Source organism: Leuresthes tenuis, unplaced genomic scaffold (assembly GCF_036924035.1).
Source record: "Leuresthes tenuis unplaced genomic scaffold, fLeuTen1.0.hap1 SCAF_9, whole genome shotgun sequence".
Lineage (NCBI taxonomy): Eukaryota > Metazoa > Chordata > Actinopteri > Atheriniformes > Atherinopsidae > Leuresthes > Leuresthes tenuis.
Genome location: NW_027325363.1, coordinates 986,489 through 1,008,980, shown reverse-complemented (window position 1 = coordinate 1,008,980; position 22,492 = coordinate 986,489). Strand labels below are relative to the sequence as shown.

Sequence of the window (22,492 nt, the reverse complement as noted above, 5' to 3'; positions counted from 1 at the left end):
TGAAGCTGCTGGATCAGGGTTCACTTAGTTTTACTCACTGCTGCTGAAGCTGCTGGATCAGGGGTTCACTTAGTTTTACTCACTGCTGCTGAAGCTGCTGGATCAGGGGTTCACTTAGAGAGAGACTGAGAACAAAGTGGAGATGTTTGGTCGTGATGCAGAAGTCAAAGTCCAGAGCTCAGCCTGGCTGTTGTTGCTGATGATGAGTAACAGAACAAACATGCAGTGGGTTTGACAAACAGAGTCTGTGGGCTGAAGTCCACCAACGGTCCTCAGCTGCAGCATCATGAACAGAACAGCTTTAATAACTCAGATAAAGTGAGACTTTTCTGGTTTTACAGTCACAGACTGAATAAGAACGGATTAAAAAGCTGTTTTAAACCTGACTCAAACGTTTCTTCCACCATGTGAAACAGCTGGAAAACAGCTGGTAAACAGCTGGGTGAAACTGGGAGTCCGGTATGTGCTCAGAGGCGGTCCGGTCTCAGAGTTCATCGACCCGAAACGCCCTCGGATCAGAGCAGGTTCACACGACACGCTTCAGATCCCTGAAACCAACCCGAGCGACGGCTGGACCAAAGCTCTGAGCTCAAGGTAAGAACTGATCCGACACCACGGTGCTGATAACGGTTCTGCTCCGTCTGGACTCAGAGACTCGTCCGGTTCTGCTCCGTCTGACTCGTCCGGTTCTGCTCCGTCTGACTCGTCCACTTTTAGTGGAAACTGAGCAGAAGGTCCTAAGGCCTCTGGGTCTGGTTCTGGTTTCCTTCCAGAACATCATCAGACCCGTTTCTTCTTTCCTCGACCCAAACGGCGCTCAGTGGAGCCGGATCCTGAGGTATCTTGTGGTGCTTCCAGGTGTTTCCAGCTGTGCAGCAGCATGTTGGGCCTGCAGGTGGTGGGCCTGGTTCTGGGCGTGCTGGCCTGGTGTCTGCAGTCCAGCTGCACCTCCTCTCAGACCTGGAGGGTGAACAGTCAGGCGGAGTCGGTCAGCGCCAGCCTGCGGCAGTTTGAGGGTCTGTGGATGAGCTGCGCCGCCTCCTCTCTGGGATCCATCCAGTGCAGCAGGTTCAAGACGGTGCTGGGACTGCCAGGTGAGCAGAACCTGAACAGAACCTGAGAAAACAGAGAGGTTTGTGTTCAGAGCACAGAAAACCGTTTCACAAATTCATCATTCTGGGTTTTAAGTCTTAGATCAGACCTGCAGCATCCCATAAAGTCAGTGAACCTTTTGTGTATAAATGTGTTGATTTTTACTCATTCTGTTAAACCCATAAACAGACTAAACTGACCAGTTTTACATGTTATAACATCCCTAAAAGGCTTAAAATAACTTTTACAGCCACAAATTGGAAAAACTTGGGATAGTTTTCTGCAAAAACAGATGAAGAAAACAGTTATTTTGACGTTTTCTCTTACTTTTACTTCCTGTCAGACAGTCTGAACTCAACAGATTTCCTGTTCAGCTTCATTTCATCTGTGAACAAACATCATTTCTACACCTCAGACCTGCAGCATCCCATAAAAGATCAGAAAACAGTGAATCTTTTCCCACTTTGTTTCCTTCTGCCAACACTTAAAGCCGTTCTGACTCTGAGGAAACCAGGTGATGCAGAGTTCCAGCTGTTATTTTGTCCCATTCTTCCTGCAAACAGGTCTGAATACTAATAATGACCAAATTACACCAAATAATGATCAAAATATACCAAATAATGACCAAATTATACCAAATAATGACCAAGTTATACCAAATAATGTCCGAATTACACCAAATAATGACCAAATATACCAAATAATGACCAAATATACCAAATAATGACCAAACACTTTGTTTCCTTCTGCCAACACTTAAAGCCGTTCTGACTCTGAGGAAACCAGGTGATGCAGAGTTCCAGCTGTTATTTTGTCCCATTCTTCCTGCAAACAGGTCTGAATACCAATAATGTCCAAATTACACCAAATAATGATCAAATTACACCAAATAATGACCAAATTAGACCAAATAATGATCAAAATATACCAAATAATGACCAAATATCCCAAATAATGACCAAATTACACCAAATAATGATCAAAATATACCAAATAATGACCGAATTACACCAAATAATGATCAAAATATACCAAATAATGACCGAATTACACCAAATAATGATCAAAATATACCAAATAATGACCGAATTACACCAAATAATGATCAAATTATACCAAATAATGACCAAATATACCAAATAATGACCAAATAATGACCAAACACTTTGTTTCCTTCTGCCAACACTTAAAGCCGTTCTGACTCTGAGGAAACCAGGTGATGCAGAGTTCCAGCTGTTATTTTGTCCCATTCCTCCTTAAACAGGTCTGAATACCAATAATGACCAAATTACACCAAATAATGACCAAATTACACCAAATAATGACCAAATTACACCAAATAATGACCAAATAATGATCAAATTACACCAAATAATGACCAAATTATACCAAATAATGACCAAACACTTTGTGTCCTTCTGCCAACACTTAAAGCCGTTCTGACTCTGAGGAAACCAGGTGATGCAGAGTTCCAGCTGTTATTTTGTCCCATTCCTCCTTAAACAGGTCTGAATACCAATAATGACCGAATTACACCAAATAATGATCAAAATACACCAAATAATGACCAAATTACACCAAATAATGACCAAATTACACCAAATAATGACCAAATAATGATCAAATTACACCAAATAATGACCAAATTATACCAAATAATGACCAAACACTTTGTGTCCTTCTGCCAACACTTAAAGCCGCTCTGACTCTGAGGAAACCAGGTGATGCAGAGTTCCAGCTGTTATTTTGTCCCATTCCTCCTTAAACAGGTCTGAATACCAATAATGACCGAATTACACCAAATAATGATCAAAATACACCAAATAATGACCGAATTACACCAAATAATGACCAAATTATACCAAATAATGATCAAAATACACCAAATAATGATCAAATATACCAAATAATGACCAAATTACACCAAATAATGATCAAAATACACCAAATAATGATCAAATATACCAAATAATGACCAAATTACACCAAATAATGATCAAAATATACCAAATAATGACCAAATTACACCAAATAATGACCGAATTACACCAAATAATGACCGAATTACACCAAATAATGACCAAATATACCAAATAATGACCAAATTATACCAAATAATGACCAAATTACACCAAATAATGACCGAATTACACCAAATAATGACCAAACACTTTGTTTCCTTCTGCCAACACTTAAAGCCGTTCTGACTCTGAGGAAACCAGGTGATGCAGAGTTCCAGCTGTTATTTTGTCCCATTCCTCCTTAAACAGGTCTTAAGGTGTGCAGCAGTGCGGGGGGGTGGTTGTTTCTCTGCTGGGGACAGGTCAGGACTGCAGGCAGCCAGTCCAGCACCCGTACCTCTTCTTCCTCAGCCAGGCCTTTGGACTGTGGCAGAATGTGGTTTTCCATGGTCTGCTTGAACAATGCTGGGACGTCCCAGGAAAAGATGTGGCCTTGAAGGCAGCATATGTTGCTGTAAAATCTCAGTGAGCTTTTCTGCATTAATGCTGCCGTCACAGAAGTGGAAATGAGCTTTGCCCCCTGATCCAACCCCATACCATCACAGAGCCTGGCTGCAGGGACTGGCTGCTGACAGCAGGCTGGATGCTGCTTTTGCTCTTTGCTCCATTTCTTCCAACAAAGATGTGGAATACTGATGGGTCTGACCACAGCACACGTTTCCACCGTGTGACGGTCCATCCCAGACGCCTCCGAGCCCAGAGAAGTGGACGAGGTTAACATCAGGCTTCTTTCCTGCACAGTAAAGCTTGTGAATGGAACTCTGTATTGTGGTGCTTGACAAAGGTTTCCACAGTAATCCCTTGTCCGTGTGCTTCTATCAGCTGCTGATGAATGACGGTTCTTGATGCAGCGTCTGAGGGGTCAGAGGTCACGGGGTCCAGCTCAGGCTTGCTCCCTCGTCCTTTACACTGAAACTCCTCCAGATTCCCTGAATGCTTTAATGATATTCTGCTCTGTAGAGGCAGAAATATGCAGATCCCTTCCAGTCTTTCTCTGAGGAACATTGTTTTAACACAAACTGGAGCTCCTCTGAACATCTTTGCTGCTCAGACTGTCATGGAGGCTGCTTTAGGACCAGATCAGCTGTTTGAAATAACATCATTATCATTTTTTCCTCATTATTACTCCCGTTAAATCTTTCTGTAGAACTGCTGTAGGTCTGAAACGTGACGGTAGATCTTCTCAGATTAAATGAAATAGTTGGTGACATCCTGTCAGATGACTTTAGAAATAAGCAGATCTTCCAGTCTTTCTCTGAGGAACTTTTTGCAGGTTTCATAGTTTTTAATCTTTGTCTGATTTGTGGTTCTGATGAGCCTCGCAGTGACAGATGTGCATGTGGCCCAGTTCACATCCAGGTGTGCAGAGCTCTGATGATCCTGTCGCTGCTGATCGGTCTGGCCTCCATCATCGTCTCGGTTCTGGGACTCAAGTGCACACGGATCGGCACGGATCACATCAAGGAGCGCATCGCCCTGAGCGGAGGGATCATGTTCATCATGTCGGGTATGAGCGCCACACAAATCTGCGTCTGTTCGCAGGCTCGTTAAAGGGCGAATGCACCAAAAACATCCCTGAAGGAGGGACCGTCTGCTTTGGTTTCTGTCCTAAGCTAAAGTGGACAGAGCTGCAGTTTTATTTTCCTGAAACGCCTGAATGCAACAGCTTGATTTTATGCCTGATTTGAGTGAAGCTCAGTGTTAGAAAGGCTCCAGATTTCAATGATTAATATTGTTTGTTATCCGTCTTGGTAGTTCCACCTTAAGGGTTAACATTGAACAAGTAGTCCGCACCACCTTAAGAATGCAAGGTATTCTGGTTATTGTAGCGGTACCAGAGAAGTGAGCGCCCGTTAAGTTTAGTTTAGTCATCATTATATGCTGTTCAGCACCGAAGTGCCAGTGTGTGTCATTGTTGACTGTAAGTGCATTATTTCAATTCGGTAATATGTGTTTACTCATGTTGAGGTTTACTTCATTTACCGTTTCCAGACATGGTTGTATGTGTTCACGTGAGTTCCTCATTGCGTGCCTTAAGCACCGCCTTCGATACTTCTCACTTGGAATTTAATGCGTTGTGAGAATTTGTCTAGGTTGATGTGCACATTTATAAACATGAAGCATTTATGCTGTTTCACATCTGTGTTTTGTGTAGACGTGTGTTCGTGGGCGCCGCCCTTATGTCGCGCTGGTTAGATCTATCGCGGCGGGCCCTTTGATCGCTCGTTAAGCTTGTTAACGCCATTTAAGGCTATCGAGACCTTTATTTGATAACGGTTTATTGCTTACTTTATTTGTGGTCTATATAAGAGCTGGTATGGTAAATTGAGAGTGGTGAAGTTATTGCACTAATCAAGATTATTCCTCATATCTGATCTTATACTGTGACAACCTGTATAGTGTAAATGCTACACTATCAAATACTATATTATTGCAATTATGTAATATATTATGGTATTTGTGTTTATGCTCATAATGGTTTCCTTTTCTGTTTGTATTCTGCAGAACCACACACCCACACACACATTCAGACATCTATTCAGTGTTAGCACCGTCTCCTGCCATGTAAACAGTCTCATGCCTGTAACTCACCTGTGCCTGCCTCTCATCAGTAAAACTGCCTAAACTGGATTCCAATCTCCTCTGTTTGTGTCCTGACCGACGCCCCGGGAGCGAATGTAGCTTAAACTCAGAACGTACCAACCCTATACAGTCCTTTATTCTAGTCTCATCAACATTTATGGTCCTTCGAGCCGGATTTTGCCCCATTTACTCCCAGCATGGAATTCGAGGACGAGTATTACGGAGCACGGCCTAAGCGTCAGATACGCCCACCAACCCACTTCGATGACTACGAGGTCAACTATATCGGGCACAGGCAACAAGACAGGCATGGACGAGACAGAGAGTGCTTATCTCACGAAGAGGGAGCGGCCAAGATGACCGCCCTCGACTCCCGCCATGTTCCCTTCACTGACTACCACAGGAGGGATGCTGTCCCAGATGAGGCGGACATGTACTACCGAGAGCGGCAGATGTACAGTCCGGAAACCCAGCTAGCCCACCTACGGTATCCAGAAAGGGATCTCAGGAGGGAGATACAAGAACCACCTTCACCGCCACATGCAATTCAGGAATGCAGCGCCATGTTACAACAGTCGCAGCGAAGCAGGCACACTGACATGGAGCGACTCCACGAACCGTGGGCCGGAAGTGGAAGGCTAACCAACACTACCCCTGCCCACATTGAGGATGAAGACGACTGGCCCGACCCCCCACCATGGATACACACCGAGGACTACAAGGAGCCATTTGACAAACCAGTGATGGAGAGATTGGAGCAGCTGATGGTGGAGCTACAGTCGCTAAAGAACCAAACCATGTCAGCTCGGCACTGGAAACCACCACCTGTGATGGCCAGCTGTCACCCTCCACGACTGCAATCCCATCAACTACAAAGAGAGTCATCAGGGACGAAGGTCAGTTAACATCCTTCATGGTGCTAAGGATATCAAAGAGAACAATGCTCATACAGGAGGCTCCAAGGGGAAGAAGGTGAGAATCAAACCCTACTGCCCTTTCTGCGAGAACGAGGAACACTTCCTCAGTCAGTGCACCCAAGTTCTGAAGCTGTCAAGAGAACAACTCACAGAGTGGATAAAGACCAACAAGAGGTGCTGGCGCTGTGCAAGGCCACACCAAGCTGCCCAGTGTGACCTCAAGAAGCTCTGTAGTTTATGCCAAGGGAAGCATCTACTGGTCCTACATGAAGTCAATGATAGATCATCAAGATTGACAACCAAAGAGGAGAGTTGCTTGGTGAGCTCGACCACTGAAATCCTCTATATCGACCGGCCACCAGAGGACAACCGGGTCTTATTGAAAGTCGTCAGAGTGCTCCTCCGGTATGAAAGCCGTACTATAGACACCTATGCCATCCTGGACGACGGGTCCGAAAGGACTATGCTCCTATCAGCAACAGCTCAGGAGCTTGGCCTCCAAGGCACATGTGAAGACCTGCCCTTGAGGACCATCCGGCGGGATGTTGAGACCCTACGTGGCTCCACAGTGTCTTTCCAACTCTCTCCTGCTGATCAACCTAAGACCACCTTTCTAGTCTCAAGGGCCTTCACCTCAGCTCGCCTTAGTCTTGCCGACCAGTCCTACCCAATGGACCAACTCCGGAAGAGGTACAGTCACCTAGTAGGTCTACCCATTAAGTCCTTTCAGAAGGTCAGACCCCTGGTACTTATTGGCTCGGACCATCCACACCTGATCACCTCCATTGCGCCAGTCAGACTGGGCCCCCCAGGTGCACCCGCTGCTGTCCGGACCAGACTAGGTTGGGCCCTTCAGGGCCCAGTGAGGTTCGTCCAGCGCCCCGCATGCCCTCAGCAGTGTCTGGTGACGTTGGTTTCTCCACAAACTTCAGAACTCTTCAAGCATGTCGAAAGGCTCTGGCAGCTCGACACTATTCCATACAGGAGCGAGAGGGTCGTAACCAGGTCAAAGCAAGATCAAGCGGCTTTAGCCCTGCTAGAAGAGAAGACCACCCGCGTAGAGGTATCGGGAGTCCGGCGCTATGCCACACCCCTTCTGCGTAAGGTAGATAGGCCTCTCCTTCATGCTTCCAAAGAAGCCGTCATGCCGAGTCTGCGGAGCACAGAAAGACGGCTAGCTAAAGATCCAGAACGAGCCAAAGCCTACAGCCTAGAGATTCAGAAGTTAGTGGATGCAGGTTCAGTCACCAAGCTAAGCTCTGAGGACCTCAACCACAATGGAGAAGAGTGGTACATCCCCCATCACATGGTGAGTCATAATAAAAAGAACAGAATTGTCTTCAACTGCTCCTACCAGTACAGGGGCCAGAACTTGAACGAGTCGCTGCTGCCTGGACCCACTCTCGGAGCTTCACTGTTAGGAGTACTGTTGCGCTTCCGGGAACATGCTGTCGCCTTAAGTGCAGATATAAAGGGAATGTTTCATCAAGTCCGCCTCCTCCCTGCAGACCGCCCCCTCTTGCGGTTCGTGTGGCGCGACTTAACCAGAGATGACCCTCCAGCGGTGTACGAATGGCAGGTTCTACCGTTTGGCACCACCTGCAGTCCATGCTGCGCTACGTTTGCCCTGCAGCGTCATGTAGCTGACCATAGTCAACCAGGAGATGATGTAATGTTTTCTATTGAGAGGTGCTTCTATGTAGACAACCTCCTGCAGAGCCTGCCTACGTCTGAGGAGGCCAGGCAGCTGGTAGACAGACTTCGAGAGCTCCTAGCATCCGGTGGGTTTGAACTACGCCAGTGGGCCAGCAACATGCCAAGCGTCGTTGAACACCTACCCAAGGAGGCCAGGTCTGATAGCCTTGAACTCTGGCTTGCCCAGGACAGGGTAGACTCCCCTGAATCCACCCTAGGACTCAGCTGGCGCTGCCAAACTGATACCATAGGCTACAAACATCGACCCATAGAGTACGATGTTCCCACAATGCGGAACATTTATCGGGTCTTAGCCAGTCAGTACGACCCTTTGGGATTTATCCTACCCTACACCACTCGAGCCAAAATGCTGGTCCGACGCCTTTGGGAGAAACACAGAGACTGGGATGATCCTCTCCTCCCCCAAGACCTCCTACAAGCCTGGAACGCATGGGTGGAAGAACTACAGGTTCTGCCTCAAGTCACCCTGCCACGACCATATGTGTCTGCTGAAGTGGATCAGTCCAGTGTCACACGTGAAATCCATGTGTTCACTGACGCATCCGAGCAAGCTTATGGTTCAGTGGCGTACTTGAGAACGGAAGACAGTCGAGGTCAAGTTCATCTATCCTTTCTTCTGGCCAGGTCCAGAGTAGCACCCAAGCGACACCTCTCCATGCCCAGATTAGAGCTGTGTGGAGCACAGTATGTCACTTGGAATGAGTTGCTAGAAGCTATAGTACAGGAGCAGCACGGGGCGGCAGCTGTACTGCCGAAGATTACCGCAAGGCAGAGATCTTAATTCTCCAACGAGCCCAGCATGATAGCTTCCAGGAGGAGCTGCGGCTCCTGAAAGCAGGCAAACCTGTTTCATCCAGCAGTAGGTTGCTCACCTTGGCACCTGAGATAGATGAAGAGGAGGGTCTTATCCGTGTCGGTGGCAGACTCCGCCGTGCTGTAGACCTTGAGCAGACAACAGTGCATCCTATCGTGTTGGATCCTGGTCACCTATCTACCAGGCTCCTAATTCAAGACTTTGACGATCGCCTACACCATCCTGGCCCAGAGAGGGTGTTTGCTGAGATTCGGCGCTCATATTGGATCTTGCGGGGCCGTGAAGCAGTACGCCGCTTCCAGCGTACCTGCACCGAATGTCGGCGATGGAAGGCCAGACCTTCTCCTCCCAAAATGGCAGACCTACCGCCTGCCCGCCTACGACTCTTCAAGCCGGCTTTCTTCTCAACAGGGATGGATTGTTTTGGGCCATTTCAAGTTAAAGTGGGAAGGCGCATGGAGAGGAGGTGGGGAATTATATTTAAGTGCCTTACTACAAGAGGCGTCTACATAGATCTGCTAAACACCATCGACACTGACTCATTCTTGATGGCCCTCAGGCGATTTATCGCCCGCCGAGGTACACCAGCTGAGTTATACTCCGACCAGGGAACAAATTTCCGGGGAGGAGAAAGGGAGCTGCGAGAGATGTTTGCCGCACTGTCACCAGATCTGCAACAGCAACTCGCCAAACAAAGGATCAGTTTCCACTTCAACCCTCCTGCAGCACCCCACTTTGGAGGAGTCTGGGAACGGGAGATCCGCTCTGTGAAGACAGCTCTTTACACTACAATTGGAGCCCAACCAGTACCAGAGGAAGTTCTACGGACCGTGTTACTTGAAGTGGAAGGGATAATTAATTCCAAGCCATTGGGGTATGTCTCATCCAGTCTAGCTGACCTTGATCCTGTGACCCCCAACGTCTTGTTGATGGGGCGGCCGGATGGATCCCTACCCCAAATTGTGTATCCAGAGACCGAACTTCTGAGTCGCCGTCGCTGGAGGCACTCTCAAGTTCTAGCAGATCGCTTCTGGTCCAGCTTCCTGCGGAGTTATCTGCCCAGCCTGCAGACTCGTCAGAAGTGGCACTCTACACCAGCCGATCTCGCAGAGGGCTCTGTTGTGATGCTGGTGGACCCTCAGCTTCCTCGGGCTCTGTGGCCTATTGGTCATGTTACCAAAGTTCACCCCAGCGCTGATGGTCATGTCCGGTCAGTGGATGTGAGAATCAAGGATCGTGTCTACACCAGACCAGTGGCCCGACTTGTCGCTCTACCAGCGGTCCCAACTGGCGAGGAGGAAGCTAGCAGCACCACCCACACAACTCCTCAATGAGACACTAAAGACTGTTTCACCTCTCTAGAGAGCGAATGTACTTAGTACATTCGGGGGCGGCTGTTAGAAAGGCTCCAGATTTCAATGATTAATATTGTTTGTTATCCGTCTTGGTAGTTCCACCTTAAGGGTTAACATTGAACAAGTAGTCCGCACCACCTTAAGAATGCAAGGTATTCTGGTTATTGTAGCGGTACCAGAGAAGTGAGCGCCCGTTAAGTTTAGTTTAGTCATCATTATATGCTGTTCAGCACCGAAGTGCCAGTGTGTGTCATTGTTGACTGTAAGTGCATTATTTCAATTCGGTAATATGTGTTTACTCATGTTGAGGTTTACTTCATTTACCGTTTCCAGACATGGTTGTATGTGTTCACGTGAGTTCTTCATTGCGTGCCTTAAGCACCGCCTTCGATACTTCTCACTTGGAATTTAATGCGTTGTGAGAATTTGTCTAGGTTGATGTGCACATTTATAAACATGAAGCATTTATGCTGTTTCACATCTGTGTTTTGTGTAGACGTGTGTTCGTGGGCGCCGCCCTTATGTCGCGCTGGTTAGATCTATCGCGGCGGGCCCTTTGATCGCTCGTTAAGCTTGTTAACGCCATTTAAGGCTATCGAGACCTTTATTTGATAACGGTTTATTGCTTACTTTATTTGTGGTCTATATAAGAGCTGGTATGGTAAATTGAGAGTGGTGAAGTTATTGCACTAATCAAGATTATTCCTCATATCTGATCTTATACTGTGACAACCTGTATAGTGTAAATGCTACACTATCAAATACTATATTATTGCAATTATGTAATATATTATGGTATTTGTGTTTATGCTCATAATGGTTTCCTTTTCTGTTTGTATTCTGCAGAACCACACACACACACACACATTCAGACATCTATTCAGTGTTAGCACCGTCTCCTGCCATGTAAACAGTCTCATGCCTGTAACTCACCTGTGCCTGCCTCTCATCAGTAAAACTGCCTAAACTGGATTCCAATCTCCTCTGTTTGTGTCCTGACCGACGCCCCGGGAGCGAATGTAGCTTAAACTCAGAACGTACCAACCCTATACAGTCCTTTATTCTAGTCTCATCAACACTCAGAGAATTTTTATGTTTCTAAGATGTTTCCTTTCAGACTGAAGATGTAAATGATGGAAAAAGCAGGAACACTGCCTGCTGCATGTAGTACTAACACTGTCCACCAGGGGGCGCTGTGACCTGTATGAACTGCTGAGCAGCAGCTTTTCCTGTGCTCTGGTTTTCAGGTGGAATCAGACGCTTTTTATTTAAAAAACAGCAGACAGATATTCACAGAGGACAATCATCACACAAATTAGACAAATCTGCGTCTGTTCGCAGGCTCGTTAAAGGGCGAATGCACCAAAAACATCCCTGAAGGAGTCACCGTCTGCTTTGGTTTCTGTCCTAAGCTAAAGTGGACAGAGCTGCAGTTTCAGCTAAGGCTACGTTTCTATTTTCCTGAAACGCCTGAATGCAACAGGTTGATTTTACACCTGATTTGAGTGAAGCTCAGAGAATTTATATGTTTCTAAGATGTTTCCTTTCAGACTGAAGATGGAAATGATGGAAAAAGCAGGAATATTCTCTTATTTCCTTTTTGCTCTGTTTTGAACCCTTCAGTTAAATCAGATAAAAGCATAAATAATGCATCTTCTGGGATTAAAACCGGCTCCCTGATGCTTTTCCAGATGATGCTTTCCAGATGATGCTTTTCAGATGATGCTCGGTGTGTTTCCTCCCGCAGGCCTCTTCACGCTGACTGCTGTCTCCTGGTACGCTGCCAGGGTCATCCAGAACTTCTACGACCCGCTGTATCCAGGACTGAGGTCAGCCACACTCGGACACTGATGGTGTGTGTGTGTGTGTGTGTTCCTGCTGCTGACACTGTGTGTGTTGCAGGTTTGAGCTCGGTACCGGGCTGTATCTGGGCTGGGGGGCCTCCTGTCTGGCCATCCTGGGCGGATCCATGCTGTGCTGCTCCTGCAGGAGGAGCTCCTCCGCCCCCGCTGCTCGGTAACATCATCACACACCAACACTGTGTGTAGTACTAACACCGTCCACCAGGGGGCGCTGTGACCTGTATGAACTGCTGAGCAGCAGCAGCTTTTCCTGTGCTCTGGTTTTCAGGAGGAATCAGACACTTTTTATTTAAAAAACATAAGGTGAACATGGCAGCGTGTGCTTCAAACAGAGCTGGTCAAAATGTTGCCTATGAGATGTTAAGTTAGCTTCCAGCTGACTGTGTCACTGGTTAGCTTCCAGCTGACTAGCTTCCAGCTGTTTGTGGTGGTTAGCTTCCAGCTGACTAGCTTCCAGATGTCTGTGGTGGTTAGCTTCCAACTGACTAGCTTCCAGCTGACTGTGGTCACTGATTAGCTTCCAGCTGACTATGTCACTGGTTAGCTTCCAGCTGACTAGCTTCCAGCTGTTTGTGGTGGTTAGCTTCCAGCTGACTAGCTTCCAGATGTCTGTGGTGGTTAGCTTCCAACTGACTAGCTTCCAGCTGACTGTGGTCACTGATTAGCTTCCAGCTGACTGTGTCACTAGTTAGCTTCCAGCTGACTAGCTTCCAGCTGTTTGTGGTGGTTAGCTTCCAGCAGACTGTGGTCACTGATTAGCTTCCAGCTGACTAGCTTCCAGCTGTTTGTGGTGGTTAGCTTCCAGCTGACTATGTCACTGATTAGCTTCCAGCTGGCTGTGTCACTAGTTAGCTTCCAGCTGACTAGCTTCCAGCTGACTGTGGTCACTGGTTAGCTTCCAGCTGACTAGCTTCCAGCTGACTGTGGTCACTGATTAGCTTCCAGCTGACTGTGTCACTGCTGCCTCCCTTTCAGAGCTCTCACCGACAGGCGTAACAGTGATTTTAAGGGTGGAATCAGTTGAAAAAGATGATTTTTTTATGGCAACAGATGTTCACCAAAGCTTCAGACGAGCCTGCTGTGTTTAGTGGCCCTCACAGCATCACTTTAGTTTCCTCAGCTCTGATTGGTCAGTCGATCCTATTCCGTCACATCATCAGAACCGGGGTCATTCAAAACTTTCACCTCAAAATTAAAACCTTTATCCAGGTTTTTAATTGTATAACTTTGCTTTGTTGCATATTTTTTCTATCCTGACTGTAATTTAGCTTTTTAATGATTACATTTTTCTACTCCTGTTAACTGAATGGATCACTGGAGCTGCATGACACAGATGCACTCAGACATGTTCTGCTCCTGCAGGCACTTTTCTTACTACTCCACCACCAGCCAACCGCAGAGCATCTACCGAGCAGCTCCCTCCACCGACAGCGGCAGCTGCAAAGCTTACGTCTGAGCCTCTGATCGTGCTCCTGTCTGCCCGAGAAACCACATTTATTCCTGAAAAGTTGTTTAAAAACGAGTGTGTGCAGTACTGAGTGTGTCCAGCAGGTGCGACGCTTAAGGTTTGAAAACAATCATTTATTTATTACATAACCCTGATTTATCAGCTTGTGTCTTTCTTCTTTGATGCACTGACTGTTGATTGATTGATCACTTTTGGAGTTTTTTAGTTTTTTAATTAGAAAACATGTCGTTCACCTGGTCTGACAGGTCATCACTTTGGCTGCTGCCAGGAGAATTAAACTACAACTCCCAGGATGCCTTTCACCAGCACAGAAACTTTAAATCTGGTTCTGGATCAGTTCAGTAAAGATTAAACGTTCAAACAAATCAATCAATACATTTAAAAGACCTGAGAGGGGAAATAAATCAATGAATAAATGGGAAATCGATCACTAATACAGTGTGGACTTTGGTGGGAAAATACATTAATATGGAAATAAAACTGTAACTATGTAGAAATATGTGAAAATTAAAGATGAATCAAAATTATGTAAAAGTGTAAAAATGGAAATAATTTAAAAAATAACCTTTTTTTTCTTATTTCTACTGTCATAGTGTGAACAAAAATGTACAAAATCAAGTTAAATTTATTCTGCAGGAGTTCATAAAAACTCATCTGTTTATCAGTGTGAAAACATGGCTGAAATGAAGCATTTTTCATCTGATTTCAGAAGATCTGAACAAGAAAAAGATGTAAAAATGCTTCTAAATGGAGCTGCTTCTCCTCTGAGAACAGCTTAATTTACTCTCAGAGATCTGGGTTCAGCTCCAGAACATCAGATCACCGCCTTCTGGTTTCCATGTGATGAAAATAATCACAATTTCACTGAGGACAGATTTAAAAAGCGCTCAGAAATGTGTTTTTATGCCATATTTCCTGGTTTTAACACCCTGCAGTGCCCGGCCACCACCACTGGGTGGCAGTGTTTCTCTGTTATGTTTGGAAAGACTTGAGTTTTAACACCCTGCAGTGCCCGGCCACCACCACTGGGTGGCAGTGTTTCTCTCCAGTTAAAGTCCTCTGAAACAGTCTAATACAGCCTAATGAAACAGATGAGAAGAAAACATCTAATTTATTCCACTTTGTATCCATTAATGGAAACTTTCTTATGTTTTGTTCAGCAAACAAATGAAAGTTTTTACTCTGAAACTGTTAAATCTGAAAAATGCTCATCAACACATTTCTGTTTTCTGTTGTCACATCATGACCTCGTAATGAAATAAAGTTTTTCTGGTCTCACTGAGCTGAGCTTCTTCTTCTTTGTGTTTTATTGCTGCTGTTAACAGTAAAATGTTTCCTAACAGCCAGCCTCTGCAGCACATCTTTACCTCGTTTTGTTCTGATATTTCCTGAAACTGTTGATGAAAATCCAAATGTTGGGCCGGGCCGAGCCTCAAAGCTCACACATGAGCAGCTTCCTGGTGAAGTTCTTTAAATCTAAGCTGACTGTGTGCCGCCTGCAGCCATTTCAGGAAACTTCCTGTTTTTTGGGTCATTGCACAAACAGAACCAGAACCAGAACTGTTCTGACAGTCTTCCTTTACAACTTCAGAGTATTTAACATCACTTCATCAGAGGAAAAGGCAGAGTTATGCAGCAAAAAGAAGAAGAATCTTCAGTCCTAAAGGTTTCGTATTGTCTCAAAGCATACTTTGAGTTTGCTTTGAACATATCTGGAACCTGCAGCTGGTCCTCTCTGATCATCTCTGATCATCTCTGGGTCTCTGGTGGAGTCTTGGTTTAGTTTCTGCTCTCAGCTCATTAATCTGTCTGAGAGTTAAACACAGAGACTGAATCTCAGCTGAATCTCAGCTGAATCTCAGCTGAATCTCAGATGAATCTCAGATGAATCTCAGCTGAATCTCAGCTGAATCTCAGCTGAATCTCAGCTCCCTCTTCAGCTCAACGGACCGGAGCAGATTGTGGCATCAACACATCATCGTTTGTGTTCATGTGACTGAGCAGCTCTCCAAAGGCTGCAGTTTCTTTCACGCTGAACAGCGAGTAACCTTTGATATGTTGCTTTAAAGACCGTCTGAAAGGACAATAAAGTTCCCCGAGAGCTCAGAGCAGAAGCCATCTTTAAAGTCCAAACTCAACTGTGTTCCTCAACGTTAAACCTGGAAATAACCTCATTCTGCAGGACTTCCAGCAGCTTCAGACACACAGAGTGTGTGAGCTCGGCTGCCTGCCTGCAGCCCACATCTGTCTCCTGCTGCAGATGTTGGAGCATCATGAAGAGGAGAACCAGACAACCAGGGACTGCTGAGCAGCTGGAATCTGGGATTCAGCAGGAATGGACTCAGATTCCTGTGAAAAACTCAGTTCAAAGCATTAAAAAGAGTCATTAAAGGAAGCTGAAGGATGGAAACATGAGTCTGGAGCAGCTTTTACTGAGTGTTGATGCTGCAGATTCTACTTTTGGTTCATTTATCTGGACTTATTTCTGTTAAATAAAGGTTCAAACTAAACAGAAGTTACAGATTTTAGTTTTTGTTGAAACTTTCTCAGACTTAAGAAGTTTATTTTCTCAACTTTTAAGATTTTGAGTTAATTCTGAGCTGAAGAAGATCAAACTGCTGCCGGTTTATAACACATAAAACCATAAAGAATCGTCCTTCAGCTCCATCGGATCAAAAATCCAAGTAAAAAACAGAAAAATAAGACAAATCTCGTTTCAGAAACCAATCATCAGCTTTCACTGAGTGTTGATGCTGCAGATTCTACTTTTGGTTCTGAATACAGTGAAGCTGGGCAGAGGAGACTCTTTTTGGACGCTTGTTTGATAAATAAAGCTTCAAACTAAACAGAAGTTACAGATTTTAGTTTTTGTTAAAACGTTCTCAGACTTAAGAAGTTTATTTTCTCAACTTTTAAGATTTTGAGTTAATTCTGAGCTGAAGAAGATCAAACTGCTGCCAGTTTATAACACATAAAACCATAAAGAATCGTCCTTCAGCTCCATCGGATCAAAAATCCAAGTAAAAAACAGAAAAATAAGAAAAATCCCGTTTCAGAAACGCTGAACCAATCATCAGTTTGTGTCATGTGACCAATTAGTAAATCAGCTTCGTCTCAGATCTGCAGCGCTGAAGAAATAAAGATTACATAATGACGGTAAAGTGTGTGTGTGCGTGCACGCGTGTGCACGTGCGTGTGCACGTGCGTGTGCACGTTCTGCTGGAGGTCGACAGGGAAGGTGGGGCAGAGGAAGAGGAAAAGATGACCGTTTCCTGCAGCAGCTAGAAAATAAAACAAACAGGAAACACGGAGCAGAGCTCCCAGAGAGCAGAGAGCGCAAGGACCGGCAGAACCATCAGAGAGGAGAACCCGGTGGGACCCGGCAGAACCATCAGAGAGGAGAACCCGGTGGGACCCGGCAGAACCATCAGAGAGGAGAACCCAGTGGGACCCGGCAGAACCATCAGAGAGGAGAACCCGGTGGGACCGGCAGAACCATCAGAGAGGAGAACCCAGTGGGACCCGGCAGAACCATCAGAGAGGAGAACCCAGTGGGACCCGGCAGAACCATCAGAGAGGAGAACCCAGTGGGACCCGGCAGAACCATCAGAGAGGAGAACCCAGTGGGACCCGGCAGGACCCGGCAGGACCCAGCTGACCCGAGAACATCTGGAGGAACATGAGGCCTCAGTGAGTCTCGGCAGAACCCAACAGAACCTGCAGAAGGACGGACCGGCAGCCTCACCGTGGACCCAGAGATGACTCGGTCCTGACGAGACGTTCTGGATTATTCTGTTCCTCTGAGAAAGAAGACAAAGGTGAGCGTCTGGGTGTGAGTGTGCCGTGGGTTCACAGAGTTCTCATGTTCAGCGGGTTCCCAGGGACTATTTCTTCAGCAGAAAGTAGTTCCAGCTGCAGAGTTGGAGGTTGTGGGTCAATGTTAAAAATCCTTCAGGTTTTTGAGCTTTTCGTTTAACTCTGTGTTCAGGCTCCCATCATCTATCAGATGTAAACAGGTCCGGTCCACTCAGGGGGACCAGGTACTGGACCAGGTACTGGACCAGGTCCTGGACCAGGTGCTGGACCAGGTGCTGGACCAGGTCCTGGACCAGGTACTGGACCAGGTACTGGACCAGAGCTACTGGTTCTGGCTGCAGGGTTCAGCCCTCAGATTCAGCTCTGGCTTCATTTCCCATCATTTTAATCCAGATCAGAACCAAATGAGTCCTTCAGTGTGCTGCACAGCAGCCGACTCACACGTGTGTGATTGTTGTTATAAACGTGCAGAAGCCTGATTTCCTCTGGTTTTTACCCTTAAAGGGGGCAGAAATACAGAGTTAACGCCACAACTGAACAGAGCAGCAGCAAAGATGAAGCCCGGTTTCACAGTAAAGCAGAAAACAAACGTCTGAATGGAACAAAGTCACAGATCTGATCTGTAGGTTCAGAGGAAAAGACCCTGCAGAGGTACGAAAGGAAATGGTCAGATTACAGAAGAGAGGCAAAGAAACACATGCAGGAACTGCTGCTTTAAGCTGCTTCATATCGCTGTGTGTGGATCTGATGATGAGGGGAGGCAGGTGGAGCTTACAGAGCTCAGAAAGCTGCAGCTGAACTGATCCGGCAGCATCAGAGCGTCCCGCTGTCATTCATCGCTGATCTGAAAGAGAAAAAAGTCCGATTTTCCCTTTTATCCTGAACTGAGACTGAGACTCAAAATGAATAAAGAACATGTGACCTCTGGTGGTCACGAGAGCAGCTGCACAGGTAACGAGTTAAACCCGACCAGGAAGAGCCAGAAGAGTTCTGATGAAGCGTTTGTTTCCATCTCCTTCCTCACCACGAGGCTTCTGAGCGGCTCTGAGCTTCCCCAGAAATCATAAAACATTCGTCTCCACGTCCACTGGGTTTTGGTTTCGGTCCAGCCTGAAACCTTATGTGATGACAACGAACCCGAACCCTGAAGCAGAAAAGTGACTGATGTGGAGGAAAGAGTTTGAACCTGGAGTCTAACAGACTAACAGCTTTCATGGAAAAAGCAACATGAGTCACATCTTCATGAGGGTTAGAAGCTCATCACAGGAAAGGAAGAGGGAGGAAACCGCAGCTCCTGGACAGGAATTTGAGACTTTTTCACTGCGTCTCTCTGTGTAAACCGATCCGGTTCTGCTGCTTTCAGAAAGACACAAAACGGCCGTAAACAGACACAAAATTATCATAAAAAGACACAAAACAACCACAAAAAGACACAAAACAACCGCAAAAACACACAAAATTATCACAAAAAGACAAAACAACCACAAACAGACACAAAACGACCGCAAAACGACACAAAATTATCACAAAAAGACACAAAACGACCACAAAACGACACAAAATTATCACAAAAAGACACAAAACGACCACAAAACGACACAAAATTATCACAAAAAGACAAAACGACCACAAAAAGACACAAAATGATCACAAACAGACACAAAACGACCACAAAAAGACACAAAATGATCACAAACAGACACAAAATGACAACAAACTGACAAAAACTATCACAAAAAGACACAAAACGACTGCAAACAAAAAGACGCAAAAAGAGACAAAATTATCACAAAAAGAAACTAAATGAACACAAAAAGACGCAAAAAGAGACAAAATTATCACAAAAAGAAACTAAATGAACACAAAAAGAGACAAAAAGAGACAAACAACCATAAAACCATTCTGTAAAACTATGAGAAATTCCACATTAATGAAATGACTCATTTATAATCTGAAATAAATACTTTTAAAGACATTTCATGAGGTTAATTTGACCAAATCCACTGTTTTTATTTTAAAGCGTGTAGCTCCGCCTCCTCAGGACTCGGTGGGTCAGCTGCTCTCTGACTGCTGGTCTTCGACCTTTTTCCCGGCAGTGAAATGACACACAGGTCCAGGTTGTACCGATCCATCACGGCTCAGTTGGAGAACACAAAGAGGGGATTAGGTCCTGAGCCCTCTGTCACTTCCCCTCTGAGTCCCAGATCTCATCAGCCCAAACCTTTATGGCTGCAGCCCCGGGAACACGAACATTTACGTTCTCCTGTTGGGCAGAACAGGCTTCGTGTTGGTTTGTGCTTGTAGTCATCAGAACGGCGTCTGTTCTTCTGGATCTGATGCCGCCTGCCGGAGCCGGTCCTCCAGCCGGTCCTCCAGCCGGTCCTCCAGCCGGTCCTCCAGCTGGTCCTCCGGCCGGTCTTTCAGCCGGTCTTCCAGCCGGAGCCGGTCCTCCAGCCGGTCTTCCAGCCGGTCTTCCAGCCGGAGCCGGTCCTCCGGCCGGTCCTCCAGCCGGTCCTCCAGCCGGTCCTCCAGCCGGAGCCGGTCCTCCGGCCGGTCCTCCAGCCGGTCTTCCGGCCGGTCCTCCAGCCGGTCTTCCAGCCGGTCTTCCAGCCGGTCTTCCAGCCGGTCTTCCAGCCGGTCCTCCAGCCGGAGCTGGTCCTCCGGCCGGTCCTCCAGCCGGTCTTCCAGCCGGTCCTCCAGCCGGTCTTCCAGCCGGTCCTCCAGCCGGTCTTCCAGCCGGTCTTCCAGCTGGTCCTCCAGCCGGTCTTCCAGCCGGTCTTCCAGCCGGAGCCGGTCCTCCGGCCGGTCCTCCAGCCGGTCCTCCAGCCGGTCCTCCAGCCGGTCCTCCAGCCGGAGCCGGTCCTCCGGCCGGTCCTCCAGCCGGTCCTCCAGCCGGTCCTCCAGCCGGTCTTCCGGCCGGTCCTCCAGCCGGTCTTCCAGCCGGTCTTCCAGCCGGTCTTCCAGCCGGTCCTCCAGCCGGTCCTCCAGCCGGTCCTCCAGCCGGTCTTCCAGCCGGTCTTCCAGCTGGTCCTCCAGCCGGTCTTCCAGCCGGTCTTCCAGCTGGTCCTCCAGCCGGTCCTCCAGCCGGTCCTCCAGCCGGTCCTCCAGCCGGTCCTCCAGCCGGAGCCGGTCCTCCGGCCGGTCTTCCAGCCGGTCTTCCAGCCGGTCCTCCAGCCGGAGCCGGTCCTCCGGCCGGTCCTCCAGCCGGTCCTCCAGCCGGTCCTCCAGCCGGTCCTCCAGCCGGAGCCGGTCCTCCAGCCGGTCCTCCAGCCGGTCCTCCAGCCGGTCCTCCAGCCGGAGCCGGTCCTCCGGCCGGTCCTCCATCCGGTCCTCCAGCCGGTCCTCCAGCCGGTCCTCCAGCCGGAGCCGGTCCTCCAGCCGGACCTCCAGCCGAATACTGGGACCACAGATCCCATGAATGATACTTTTTCTAAGCTGAAAAAAAGAAACATTCAGTCCTTTTCTTATCCTCTTTTCCTCAGTCAGACACTTTTGTCCATTTCCTGCTGAGTCTTAGTTCAGAACGCTTGAATATCCCTTTAACAGTTCGAACAAATGTTGCTAAACTCTTTCTGGGAACGTGACCAAACCCCCAGATTCAGTCCCACTGATGCTGCAGAACTTTAAAGCTGCTGCTTCCACAGCTTCTGGGCTCCTCACTGGTTTGGGTCCAGGACTCGCTCACAGTCTCTGCCTTTTGGATGAAGCCAAACAGTCCAGCTTTCACAGTCCAGGAGCTTTAAACAGCATCTTTAGCATCTTCTGTGAGCAGCAGCGTTCAGGCTCGGCTTTACAGATGATTCAGGAACCGAGACACCAAATAAATCAGCTTCACATCCAGAGAGACTTCTTTCTTTGCTGTTTTTTACATGCAGATGCTTTATTTCAGGCGTCTGCACGTGTTTAACCTCGTTAACGGGCTTTAACCTCGTTAACGGGCTTTAACCGCGACACTTTTCCACGTTTCCTTCAGGTGAATCCCAGCTTTTCCTCCCCCTTCTTCCCATAAAACTGTCTGTGAAATGAAAGTGAACAAGCAGGACTCGTGTTCCTGAGCAGAAATGATGGAGAAACATGTCCTAAAGTCCTGGTTCTGATCTCTGAGAGCTTAAAGTTTCGATTCTCCCTCCAAACGCCTGCTTATGAAACCCTGTAAAACCGACGACCGCCGCAGAATAAAAGCTGCACTCAGCCGTCTGACTGTAACAACTTCTCTTTTTTTCACCCACTGACTCGATTCAACTCTCTTTTAATAAATCTGCTGCTGCTGACTCAGCCCAACAACTTTCCCCTTTTCCCAGAGTTCATTTCAGAAGTGAGGCTTCGTTTTGAGGCGATACTACAGAAGTCAGTTTTCTGTTCTCCTATTTTTTAATGAACGTGAAGAAATCTGACAAAACTGACGTTTGACTGCTTCTAACTGAAAAAAAAAACAGCAGCAGTTCTGACCTTCAGGTGACATCAAACAGGTTTTTCATCCGTTTTTACATAAAAACTGATTTAAACCCCATCAGGAACTGTTTTTAAGCACAATTTAAATCTGTAGGAAAGGATCAGAGAGTCTGGGGTGAATAAAAAGCAGAAAACTGAACAGAAGTCATCAAAATAATGAAAGGTAGGGATCCCCCAGGGCTCTGTGTTAGGAGCACTGTTCTTCTTCTTCTCATTAAACACACGAGCAGTTCTTCTTCTGTGCTGATGAAACTCAGACTGACACATGATCAGAAGGTTCTGATCAATCTCGCCAATTAGCTGACGGCTGGAGGGGTGTCAGTTTGCCTCCGTGCCACGGCCTCCGTGCCCTTGAGCAGGGCATCATACCCCCATGCTCCCTGTGCGCTGTGATTG

General features: G+C 47.0%; 2 protein-coding genes across 3 annotated transcripts in view; both read left to right on the top strand.

Annotated features, from left to right (window-relative positions):
* The first annotated feature begins 369 nt into the window (after positions 1-369).
* LOC140313877 (claudin-19-like) lies at positions 370-15,110 on the top strand. Of its 2 annotated transcripts, XR_011917099.1 has the most exons (7): positions 509-594; positions 859-1,094; positions 4,462-4,620; positions 12,246-12,327; positions 12,401-12,514; positions 13,723-13,925; positions 14,074-15,110. XR_011917099.1 is itself a non-coding variant. In XM_072391857.1 (6 exons), exons 2-6 carry the CDS (start codon positions 881-883, stop codon positions 13,814-13,816), a joined length of 663 nt encoding a protein of 220 aa, XP_072247958.1. In that variant the 5' UTR covers positions 370-594; positions 859-880; the 3' UTR covers positions 13,817-15,110. The 2 variants fall into 2 exon arrangements, 1 of the variants encoding a protein (XP_072247958.1); XM_072391857.1 differs by having other exon boundaries at positions 370-594; positions 13,723-15,110.
* A 2,432-nt stretch (positions 15,111-17,542) lies between these two features.
* Positions 17,543-22,492, top strand: part of exoc3l2b (exocyst complex component 3-like 2b) — a 52,016-nt gene continuing 47,066 nt past the window's right edge. The window contains exon 1 of the mRNA XM_072391854.1: positions 17,543-17,646. The gene's annotated coding sequence lies outside the window, so the exon portion shown is untranslated. The remainder of the gene's footprint in view (positions 17,647-22,492) is intronic.

Coding starts and splice junctions, on each gene's coding strand:
- LOC140313877 (XM_072391857.1), top strand. CDS start 881: ATGTTGGGCCTGCAGGTGGTGGGCCTGGTTCTGGGCGTGCTGGCCTGG. Junction 4,621..12,245: donor GATCATGTTCATCATGTCGG/GTATGAGCGCCA, acceptor TTCCTCCCGCAG/GCCTCTTCACGCTGACTGCT. Junction 12,328..12,400: donor CCGCTGTATCCAGGACTGAG/GTCAGCCACACT, acceptor TGTGTGTTGCAG/GTTTGAGCTCGGTACCGGGC.